The 12,390-nt window shown below is 39.7% G+C and overlaps 1 protein-coding gene across 1 annotated transcript in view; it reads right to left on the reverse strand.

The window, feature by feature from the left end:
• The window catches only part of LOC101588173 (ribose-phosphate pyrophosphokinase 1-like), a 28,212-nt gene that overhangs the window by 9,351 nt on the left and 6,471 nt on the right, over nucleotides 1-12,390 (reverse strand). The window contains exons 2-5 of the mRNA XM_012517233.2: nucleotides 10,023-10,206; nucleotides 7,741-7,839; nucleotides 6,551-6,675; nucleotides 2,458-2,631 (exon numbers count right to left, since the gene is read on the reverse strand). Of these exons, the coding sequence (XP_012372687.1) occupies nucleotides 2,458-2,631; nucleotides 6,551-6,675; nucleotides 7,741-7,839; nucleotides 10,023-10,206 (582 nt within the window). The remainder of the gene's footprint in view (nucleotides 1-2,457; nucleotides 2,632-6,550; nucleotides 6,676-7,740; nucleotides 7,840-10,022; nucleotides 10,207-12,390) is intronic.

Here is a 12,390-nt window from a genome sequence, read left to right on the forward strand (position 1 = left end):
GAGATAGCTCAGTGGAATAAACACTTCCCTGGCAAGCGCAAGCACCTGAGTTCAATCCCCAGTTCCACCACAATAAATAAATAAATAAACAAACAAACAAACAAGAAACAATGCTGTCTATAGTAGCTTGTACGGTAATCATTGTGGAGCTACTTAACGTTCCACAGGAGAGGGCTCATAGGTTTAGGCATAGTTTTAGGAAAACTAGCAGGTGCAGAAATAATGTGTTAGATGGACTAGGTAGGTGAGATTGCTGACTCATATCACAGGGCAGAGTAAGGAGGCAATTTAGAACCATACAGGAAAAAAAATGAGGAGCATACTACGAATGATAGAATCACAGTTATAATGGACAATTGTGGGATAATCAACCCATAAGACCAAGGTTTCAAACTTAAATAAAACACAGATGAAAATATAATTTTACTTGCTTAGTTCTATGGATTTTTACCTTAACTTTAAAAAATTATCTACTAAAAGCCAGGCACTGTGGCGCACACACTTGTAATCTCAAAACATAGGCTATACGAGTACTGAGCTGTGCATGGTGGTGCATGCATAATCCCAGAAACTGGGGAGTATGTGGACAGGATGACCCCACAATTGAGGCCAGTCTAGGGAATCCAGTGTGACCTTGTCTCAAGCTAAAAAATTAAAGGGCTGGGGATAAGCTCAGTGGTAGATTACTTGCCTAGCATAGCTGAGGACTTAAATTCTACCCCCAGTACGGAGTGTGGGTAGGCACAAACTGCTATCAGAACAGAGAGTGGTTAATGGTTATAGTACCGTGAATGTAATTACTACCATTGAATTGCACACTTTAGAATGGCTACAACAAAAGGTTAAAAGAGCTAATTTTGTCATACAGGGAGATCAGGCATGTTTAGGGTGGTATGTTGGTAGACAAATTTTGTTAGACATCACTTTGATGATGCTGATTTTTGGACTTCATGGCCCCAAAGCAATATGCACAGAGTAGAAGCTGTAGTTAGAATTTGGAGCTATCTGTGGGCTACAATGTACAGCAAGGCCTTTCGGCCAGAACCGCCATCTTCCAGTAATTTGCCAAAATGACTAACACAAAGGGCAAGAGGAGGGGAACCCAGTATATAATTTCTAGGCCTTTTAGAAAACATGGGGTTGTTCCTTTGGCTACATACATGCGAATCTACAAAAAGGGTGATATTGTAGACATCAAGGGCATAGGTACTGTGCAAAAAGGAATGTCTCACAGATGTTACCATGGCAAAACGGGAAGAGTCTACAACGTTACCCAGCATGCTGTTGGCATTGTTGTAAACAAGCAAGTTAAGGGCAAGATACTTGCCCAGAGGATTAATGTGCGTATTGAGCATATTAAATACTCAAAAAGTCGTGATAGCTTCCTAAAACGTGTCAAGGAAAATGATCAGAAAAAGAAGGAAGCCAAAGAGAAAGGTACCTGGGTTCAACTGAAACACCAGCCTGCCCCACCCAGAGAAGCACACTTTGTGAGGACCAATGGAAAGGAACCTGAGTTGTTGGAACCCATTCCCTATGAATTCATGGCATAAATTGGGGACATTGCTCTGCCATTCAGTACCTACTTGGCAGCTTAAGTGTTCTAGGTCCTATGTAAAAATAAAATCATCCTGTGTTGTAAGGGTGGTTTTCTTAGTTGAACAGGTATGTGGTGCCTTCTTACCTCAGAAATATTTGCAGCAGATTTTCACTGTACCCAGTAAATGTGTCTAGCCTTTACTCTTCAGTATTTTCTTGCTGAAAGATACTGCTGAGGTATTGCGCAGGTATATACCCAAAAATTCAAATATTTATAAAATATTTATATTGGCTTGAAGATCTTGTAAATCATCATGGGGAAAAGATGTATCAAAATAAATGGAAGTCACTTCAGAAACAAACTTAGGTCCATTTCAGTTAAATAAATTGTTTAAAGCAAAAAAAAAGTACAGCAAGATATTGCTTCATAGTGCAGGGCAGCACAGCAAGGCACAGCAGTACCTAGTCAGCCATGTGATTTTGATGGGAAACACCAGATACTCTATAGAGCTTTAAGACGTTAAATTACAATGCACAGGGACATTATATTTATATTTAATGTGTTTTGGGGCTGGGGAGATGGCTCAGGGGAATAAACACTTCCCTGGTAAGGGCAAGGGCCTGAGTTCAATCCCCGGTTCCACCAAAAAAAAAATGTGTTTTGACTCAGAAGAGCTTTAATTTACAATGGGTTAAGTGAACATACATAGAGTATCTGCTCAGCATTAAAATACTAGAGGAAGAACTAAGAATATTCATCAGTTTATATTTATGTTAACTCAAGCCTAGGGTGATGAAAATCTCCCAAAGCTACAATGCAACTACAAATAAATAAATAAATAAATCAACAAGCTGATGGCATTTGGTAGCAGTTGTTCCCTTTTTACTTTGAACCACCAGTTCTGCCACTCCACTTACTTGTCAGCTGCGTGGCAGATCGTGCCACAAGTGTCAGCCATATCATCTACAAGGATAGCCACCCTATCCTTCACATCTCCCACCAGCACCATGCGGTCCACTTCATTGGCCTTCTTCCGCTCTTTGTGAATCAAAGCAAAGTCTACATTCAACCGATCTGCAATGGAGGTAACTCTGCAAAACAGAGGATGTTCAAAGTTAAACACATGTATATGGAGCTTCTTAGGGGCTGGTGGTGTGGCTAAGTGGTAAAGTGCCAGCTGCTTAAGTCTATCCACAGCACTATCCAAAAAGAAAGGTGGAAAAAAAAAAAAGAAAGGTGGGCGGGAAGGATTGCTTGCATGTGTAGGTGGGGGTACTCCTTGAAACACCAAACAGTTAGTTCCCAGGGCTGGATGAAAGCAATTATCATAAACATCTTGAAGGCAAACATCACAAATTGGATTTAATGGCCTAATACCTCTACATTCCAGTAGCAGTTTAGGAATATAATACTCAACCTTAGATGATCATTCATTCTGGGTGGGGGATTAACAGACACCTTCACCAGTCCTGGGACACAGTATAAATACTAAGGTACATTTATAGTTTGGTAGTAGGAAGGGAAAAGAGAAAACTTCATTTGACTACACAGATGGTCCTAAACTCCATCATCAAACACTATGGTGGGATGAACTAGGTGAAGTTGAAGCTGGCAGGGGAGAAGCAGTGCTCAGCTTGTTAGTTACCCTCTGTGACAGTGACAGAACATCCACTAACTGTCAGAACATCCACCAACTGTCAGTGTCAATGGTACCTGATACCAAGCTTGTGCTTCCTTTTATGAATGCTAGAAAGAAAGTTATACCAATTAACCAAACTTGGCATTTCATTGTAAAGCCTCAAGTATCTCCAATTCCAAACAGAATTCTTATTTTTCTCCTATTACAACATAACATAAACAACACTAGAAGTTGGAATAGAAGTCTGTCTGGTGACAAAATAGCACATAATTCATTCAAGCAGGAAAGACTGCCCTGGTGAAATGTACCTCCATCTTCCATTGTGTTATCGTAGTCATGTGTGAAGAAAAGGCCTATGCTTTGGATTTTATCCTCTTTAAAAAAAATGTAGCTGGGGCTGGTGAGATGGCTCAGTGGTCTAAAGCACCTACTTGGAACAAGCTTGGCAAAGCAGAGGGACCGCAGTTCAATCCCCCAGTACCACATGCCAGCCAGCCCTGCCCCCTGGTGGGCTGAGCTGGCCACACACACACATACATACACACACACACACATATAAATAAAAAATGAAAATATTAAAAAAATGTAGCACTGCTGGGTGTGGTAGCATATGGCTATAATCCCAGCACTAGGGAGGCTGAGGCAGGAGGACCAAGGCCAGCTTAAATTACCTAGCAAACCTTCTCAAAAATGAAAGAGACTAGGTGTGGTGGTGTGCACCTGTAATCCCAGCACTTGGGAGGCTGAAAACAAGTCTGATCTGTATAGTGAGACCCTGTAGACTCTGTACTAAATACATAAAAAAATGAAAGCCCTATAATGAATGTCATCATTACATAGACCTAAATTATATCAATAGACTTAATTTAAAAAAATAAAATGAAAGCAAGCAAACATTTATTAAACTATAGCAAGCATTATGTCATGTTTTCATTTGGACTATGGTCTGAGTTTTCTGGTTTTTGGTACTAGGAATAGAACTCAGGACCTCATTCTTGCCAGGAAGGCGCTGAGTGACATACCTGAGTTTTGCTGGATGCAGAGAACCTGTGACCACCCAGTAAGGTTTGGACAATTCTAGGAAACAATCATACCTTATCTAAACAAATTACACCCTGCTCTCCATTACTATTCTTAGGACATTCACATCAGTGGTAACTAATTTGATTGAAATGATTACTTAGGCAACACAGATGCATAATTAATCCACGTGTCCCAAACCACTTATGCTGACCAAGAAATCAGAAAAGGGCGGGGGGCCAGGGAGATGGCTCAGTGGAATAAGCGCTTCACTGGCAAGCGCAAGGGCCTGAGTTCAATCCCCGGTTCCTCCAAAATAAAAAAAAAAAAAAGAAAACAAAAGGGCTATAAACACTGAGTCACCTCAAACTGCCAAGGCAGCAGTGATAGCCATACATTTGGAAAGTATCCCATTACTATAAGTCAATTTTAATAAAGAAAATTATAAAAAGTAGTAATTCATCTTCTGAAGGTAGCTTTCCTATACCCAACGTCAGAAAATCTGGCCCAAGTTTTTCAAGCATGACTAGTTTCTCCTAAGTCCACTGGAAAGTCATGAAGATAATGCCTAAGAATGTGACACTATGACAACTTCTATCTGGGGGAGTTTTTCTGCTGCATCTAACACAGTAGGTGGTAACCAGTGAGCGCATGGAACTCACCAAGTCATGCTTCCTTCTGGGTAGGTAACACAACTTAAGTTCTTAGCTTATCATTTCCTTGAAATTACTGAAATAAAGAAGTTGTTGTAAAACAGCCATTGAAGAGTTGAATGGCTTTAGGACAGTTGTAAATTGGCTTTTACTAATCATCTGTGTTCTGCAGTGCTTCATTTTCTTTCCACAAGAACATGTGTCATTTTGGTGAATGCTTTACTAATGAGCAATCCACTACAGAAATCAAGGGCTCTTAGTCTGCGCCATGTGAGCTTGAAAGCACTATAACTGGCAACAAATTTGTTTAAAACATCACACTATTTTCCTTCCTGCTAACAGTTTGATCCCAAGGATCAAGATGATTTAACTAACAGCATTATAAAAGATATGTAAAAGCTTACTCTCCCACTAAGATGGGGCCCAACAATAGCTACTGTTCATTAGAAAAATTTACTACGCTTCCTGATAAGTTTATAGGGGTGGGGGCCTGCCCCTTAGCTCAGTTTTTTAAGTGGCTGCTTCAACAAAGCAGTCAGGCTCAGGTTGCTGTGGTTCAATCCCCACAACTCAAGCCAGCCAAACCTGCCCTGAATGCATTTGCAGCAAAAAAAAAAAAAAATCCTTATTGGGCCCGGGGAGATGGCTCAGTAAAATAAGTGCTTGCCTGGCAAGCTCAAGTGTCTGAGTTCAATCCCCAGTTGCACCAAAAAAATTAAAATAAAAATAAGTTTATAGGGGCCAGGGAGATGGCTCAGTAGAATAAGCAAATAAGCACTTGCCTGGTAAGTGCAAGGGCCTGAGTTCAATCCCTGGTTCCGCAAAAAGAAAAAAAAAATTCTGTTAAGTTTATAAGCAATGGTGTTAGCTCTGTAATGCCAAGTTACTAATATTACTGCTATGACTTACTTATATCTAGATGTCCCCCCCAAAGGTGGCTGGATTATGATGCGTGAATGTGGATTAATGGTGTGATGCTGGCATTAACAGGGTGGATAATGGAAGCCCCACTCTGGGTATGGGTGGTACCAATCAATAGGCTTACAGCCTCAAAGAATATAAAGGGAAATAGGGAAGGAAGACAGGCTTCTGTGTCTCCTGCCTGCTTTGTCATGGATTATTTCGCCTATGCGATTCTCTCCTGTCATGGTATCCTACTTGGAGCCAACCAAAATAAACCTTTCCTCCTTTAACGTTGGGTGTCAGGTATTCTGTCTCAAAACACAAAAACTAACTAAAACAGTTACTATACTTATAATCAAGTTCACAATATCATTACTATTTAGGGCCACTTTTGTCTTGTGTACCTACTAGTAATTCCAGTCACTAATTATAAGCTGCATACAACTGCCATGGCTTGTGCTTAGATGTTCCCCCAATACCTCCTCATGAAGAGCAGGCGGGGGGTTTTCAGAGGTGGCTGGAGTTAGAGTGTCACACTGGGATTGATTCATGGTGCAACAGCCAGCCAATTATGGTCTGAAACCTCTGTGAACTGTGAGCTAAACAAATCTGTCCCCCTTTAACTCTGAGTACTGTGTATTCTGTCTCAGCAACAAGAGATAAAACTAAACCCACTGTGAACTTACTGGTACACCTATTCTAAACTACCAGTCAAATACAACAGCATCACTTTGTAGTATAATTGCTGAAAGATTTTCTCTGTACATTAGAAAAAATTACTAATTTCAACCATACCTCTTGGCTCCACCAGCATCAGGTGAGACAATTGTACAATTCCTCCATTCAGAGATATTCTCTCTAATCCACTTCAGGACAGCTGGCTCTGCATACAAGTTGTCCACTGGAATATCAAAAAAGCCCTGGAGAAAAAAGCCAGGTCAGTCATATTTTCCTTCTCTTTCATTTATAGCTGGCTAACACAAAGAAATTAATAACTCACATAGAGTACCTTATTATAACATTGAAAGTAATGAGGAAGGTATGGAAAATTGTAAAAATGACCTCCTTAAATCTTGGCTGAGAGAGCCTAGCCAGGACCAGCAAAACCAGCCCTTAGTCACCCCACAACCAACCATAAGAAATGGGGTGTTATAAATAACTACTAAGTTCAGCCAAGACCAAAAAAGAATGGCCCAACCAATATTCAGACCCAGGAGTTAATACTGCTTTATGCCACCCAATGTTGAGTTGTTTTACCCCAAAAACCAGCTAGAGATGCCATGGTACATGATAAGTTTATGTAGATGCCACTACATAAACTTAGTGGAAGCTATTCATAATACATGATCATACAGAATAACTAGTACTCAGAAAATCCATATTCTAATTCTAGTTTACACAGATATAATTAAGTTCTCAATTAAGTTGCTACTTTTCTGTAAGTTGGGTACAATCCACTGTCCTATGTACTTCATTAAACTGCCATAGATTCAAATGATAATGATATGAACGGATCTTTAAGTAGTATAAAATAAATGGTATTCTACTCCCCTTACTCTGGGTTTATGCAAGAAAACAGGTTCCAATTCTGTGGTTCTAAATTTAAGATTATGAATATTCAAGGGGACAAAAACATGACAATAACAGCTCACATTTATTAAACACATGTTATGGGCCAGGAATTATTCTCTTATTTTATACTCAAAACAATTTTTAAAAATGTGTCTTTGGAGAAGTAACTTGCCAAAGGTTACAAAGCTAATCTTCCCATAATACTAGACTACCCCCCTTCCAAATCACCCTAAACGACAGATCATGAGTAATGCTTGTAGCTATATGTAAGGTACGTAGCTTTAAAATGTTGTCGATGCCTAGTTTACTGGAGCTATACCTGAGCAGCTGTTGGCTCCTCTGCAGCCCTTTACCATTATCGCCTACTCCCCACACCTCCCACCCCCATGACTGTATGTAGCTCCTACTGATACCTGAATCTGAGAAGCATGTAGATCCATGGTGATAATGTGGTCTGCACCTGCTACAGACAGCATATTTGCAACAAGTTTGGCTGAGATTGGAGCTCGGCTCTAAATGAACAAAGAAAGAAAAATCAAAAATCCAACTGGAAAAACAATTTGTTTCCCCAGGAAGTATTTTATTGTGAACCTGCTATGTGTAAAGCACTGTACTATGAGGGAATTCATGTGAAAAGACATAGCCATTGGCTGAGTAGATCATAATCTAGAACAATTATTAAGTGAATCCTAACTATTTCAACTCAGAATTCAAAATTAGTATACGTCATTAATTAAAGTAACTTCCTAGTTTCCAGGCTGGCCTTGAACTTGTGGTGACTGTCCTGCTTCAGCTTCCCAAGTGCTAGAACTACAGGCATGAAACACCATGAATGTCCATCTTTTCTTATTCTTTTTTTTGGCAAACCGGGGATTGAACTCAGGCCCTTGCGTTTGCCAGTGAAGCGCTTATTCCACTGAGCCATCTTCCCGGCCCCTTTTCTTATTCTATCAGCAGGCTCAAAGTATCTTTTAAAATTTTATTAGATATGGTATATACATATAACTGTATAACATATAACATGTCAAAGTTTAAAGATATGGAAATTGTTTCTGCTATAAATTACATCACTGTCTTACTTATCTGAAGATGGACTTTCTAGCAACCTCCACTCCCTTAAAAGGAAACAGCCTGCTGCACAAAATAGTGAAATTCCTTGCTATAACATGCTATACTAAGCAGAAATAAAAATAGCTGACCTAGCTGGGCATTGTGGTGCATGCCTGTAATCCCAGCACTGGCAGGTTGAGGCAGAAGGATCACTGAGAGTTCAAGACCAGCCTGAGCTACAAAGTGAGCTTAAGGCCAGCCTGAACTGCACAGTGAGACCCTGTCTCAAAAAGATTAAAAAAAAAAGTTGACCTTTCTCTCAGGCTTGGGGGCCTGGCCCTAGCTCAGTTCTTTTAGTGGCTGCTTCCACAAAGCTTTCAGCCTCAGGTTGCTATAGTTCGATCCCCACCTTTCTCTCAGGCACTATGTGTAAACAGTGGGCTTTCATTACCATCAACTGCAGCCAGTCGTGGTGGTGCGTGCCTATATTCCTAGCTACTCAGTAATTGAGGCAAGAGGATTGCAATTTAAAGGCCAGCCCAGGCAACTGGTACACTGTCTCAAAATAATAAAATGAAAGACATGCCTAGGGACGTAGCTCAGTGATCTCTGGGTTCAATCCACATCCTGGGGAAAACAAAGGCTGCACACAGTGCTCTCCCCCTGCAACCCCAGCACTAGGAGGCTGGAAAGTTCAAGTGTAGCCTGGGTAGCAGTGTCTTAGTAAGACTGTCTTACAACTGAAAAACAAAAAAGCTGGGGATGTAGTTCAATGTGTGGGTCACCCCACCCCTCAATAACACAAACTTTAAAAAATTAAAATACAAAATTTTTAAAGTTTTTAAAATGAAATACACTTGTAGTTTTAAGTAGATGCATTGTCTTCAACATACCACATAGGTGAGATACGTGGTACCCAACTATTCATATAACAGACTTCCAATATTTATGAAGTTCAAATATTTTCACAACCAGGACCCCAATCTTAGGACAATTTGAAAGGATCTATTGGAAGGGATGTACATGTGGTGTTTTCCCTACTGTCTTTGTCTTCAGTACTGTGGATTGGACCTAGGGTCATTCCACTGAACTACACCCTCAGCCCTTTTCATTTTCTTTATATTTTATTATAAGACAGAGTCTTGCTAGGTTCTTCAGGCTGGGCTCAAACTTGAAATTCTCCTGTCTCAGCTCCCCAGAGTGCTGGAATTACAGCCATGTACCACCACACCTGGCTTGTGTTTGGTTTTTGACTCAGGATCTTGCTAGGTTGCCCATGCTACCCTTGAACTCTGGGGCTCAGGCAATCCTCCCCAGCCTCCCGAGTAGCTGGGACTAGAGCTGTACCCCATCACAACTGGCTAGAGAATCTACTATGGGTTAAAAAAATTATACTGCATAGGTCTGGTGCTTAGTCTTATTAACTAAAAGTTACATATTTATGACTTGATTAAAATACAGAAAGTAAATGAGTTATGTTATACAAACCAATTCTGTGTCTACTATCTTGAAGACGGGGCAATGCCTAAGGAAATATGGTTTTTAAAACATTTCATAAATATATATATAACAGATAGTTAAGGAACATTTTATGACTCTGAGCAATGTTCCTGTTTTCCTTACTGGGAAAAGATTCTGCTCCTACCTTATCCTTCTTATCCTGCCGGGCATAAGGGAAGCACGGGATGACTGCAGTGACTCGGCTGGCTGAAGCAATCTTGCAGGCATTAATCATGATCAAAAGCTCCATGAGATTGTCGTTGATTTCACCACAACCACTCTGAACAATGTAAACGTCTTCTCCACGTACACTTTCACCAATTTCCACACTAAAATGAAGAAAGACAACTTTAAAAAACCACATCATACTTAGTAAGGTCTAAAAACCAAAGCTTCCCCATGACCATGCCGTGGCTGGGTTATAGCTTCATTGAACATCAATTCCCTCAGCCTTTGGGAAATTCAATGAAGGACCAGAAGCTGTTTTCTGCTTCAGTTTACTATACCAATATGAGCTTCTACAAGTGATGTGGGATGAATAAGATTGGCTAACTTGAGTCTAACTTACTTACAAATAAATAATTGAGCCATAACCTCAGGGTGTGGCCATGTGGCACAAACACAAATTAGGCATCACCCGTTGACTGTTACATAATCCAAACATAACAACAGTAGTAGAAATGGAAAGAATTAATCACCACTGCTCCATAATGAATGATGCTTTCTAGAGAAGACAGTACCACTTGTGTCATACCGACAATTCACATAACACTAAATGTTTATATGCTAGCCATGGTGCTAGGGACACAACAGTGGATGAAAGAGAAGAGGTACTTGATTTCCTCCCATGCTAAGTGTACTCTGATCTAATCATTAAGTTTTGTTTAACAAAGACTATACTGGTCTTGCTTTATCTTGATCTTAACCATCCAGCAGAAAAGTATAAAAACAAGGTATAAAAAGGAAAGCCATATTAATATGCTGAGCTGTAAAAGGTTCAAATCAACAACTTCTGACATTGCCAGTCCTATGGATAACCTACTACTATTATGGACTACCAGACTATAGTGGATTCTTTTGCTGAATTCACACACCTATAATATTTAAATGGCAATGGAATACCTATCTCTGACAAAAGTAAACAAAGGCAGATATAAATGATCACTTTGTATCTGTATATACAAAATAGGATAGATGTACAGCTACTTTCTCTTAATTCAGTAAGAAAGATTTGTACTAATAGTGTTAGCACAGGATATCATGTCTGCATCTTATACAATGAATAACCACTACGAAGACAACAATATGCAATGTATTAATTATTGTAACTGTCCTACTAACCTGTTTTAAAACTCTCTCATTGCTATTTGTTTCTCAATAAAATTAAAAAAAAGATTCCCTAGGATATTACAATTATGGACGGAACTATGTTTTAACATACAATGAAAGTTTCACTACCTATACTTAGGATCTAAAAACAAGTCAAGGGCTAGAGATGCAGCTCAGTGGGAGAGTGGCTTTGGGTTGCCCAGGAGTCACTCTCCTTCTGAAGACCACATCCTAAATCAATCCTTGAAGTGAAGTAGGGGTGTTTGTGTGTGTCTAGACAAGATTAGAATGGTTAATAACACCCACTGAAAAACACCACCAATTCAAATCACAAGGCAATATAGTTATTAAGTGAAAGATCCACAATTTTTGTTTTGTCGTACTGGGGATTGAACTCAGGACCCTGTGCTTATCAGGCAGACGCTTAGGCTGCTGAGCTGCATCTCTGGACCAGATCCACACTTTTTTTCTTACAGTTTTTATTTTCTTTGTGGCTTCAGAGACTGCTCTGCCAAACATATCACTTTTACATAATAACTCTGTCCCCAAAAAAACAACTTCAAGGAATCCTGAAACTTCTATCAATCCACAAATGTAATTCTATCATAAGAAAGTGATTTAGGTGCCTCATTTCTTTGAGCATTTGAGTATGTCCTATGTGTTCCTCTAATAAATCCTTCTGATGCTTCTTAAAAATGTCATGCCTATAATCCTAGCACTCGGGAGGATGAGGCTGAGGCCGGAGGTTCACAGTGAGCTGAAGACCAGCCTGGGCTACAAAGTGAACTCAAAGCTAGCCTGAGCTGCATAGTGAGGCCTTGTCTCTGCAAAAACAAAATGTCAGACTTGTACCTAGTACTCTTGAAATTTTTAAAAAGCTAATATAGAACTATTTGTTCCTTTCGAGACCAAGTAACTACTGAAGAGATCCTACTTTTAAAAAGAATATTTGGGAAAGAAAGGAATAAGGATATACCATGTATGGCAACTTAATAACCCTAATCAATATAAACTATATAAGCCATAACATGTGTTATGACGAATAATATCAATAGATATGAAAACTGTGATTGGGGAATTAGAGGAGGGAAAGGAAAAGGGGAAAATCAAGCTGTGATACGTACATGTCAATACTCTCCAAGCTGATTGCAAGATATATGGTTTACAAACACATACTAATAAAA

This window comes from Octodon degus, unplaced genomic scaffold (assembly GCF_000260255.1).
Source record: "Octodon degus isolate 3935 unplaced genomic scaffold, OctDeg1.0 scaffold00157, whole genome shotgun sequence".
NCBI lineage: Eukaryota > Metazoa > Chordata > Mammalia > Rodentia > Octodontidae > Octodon > Octodon degus.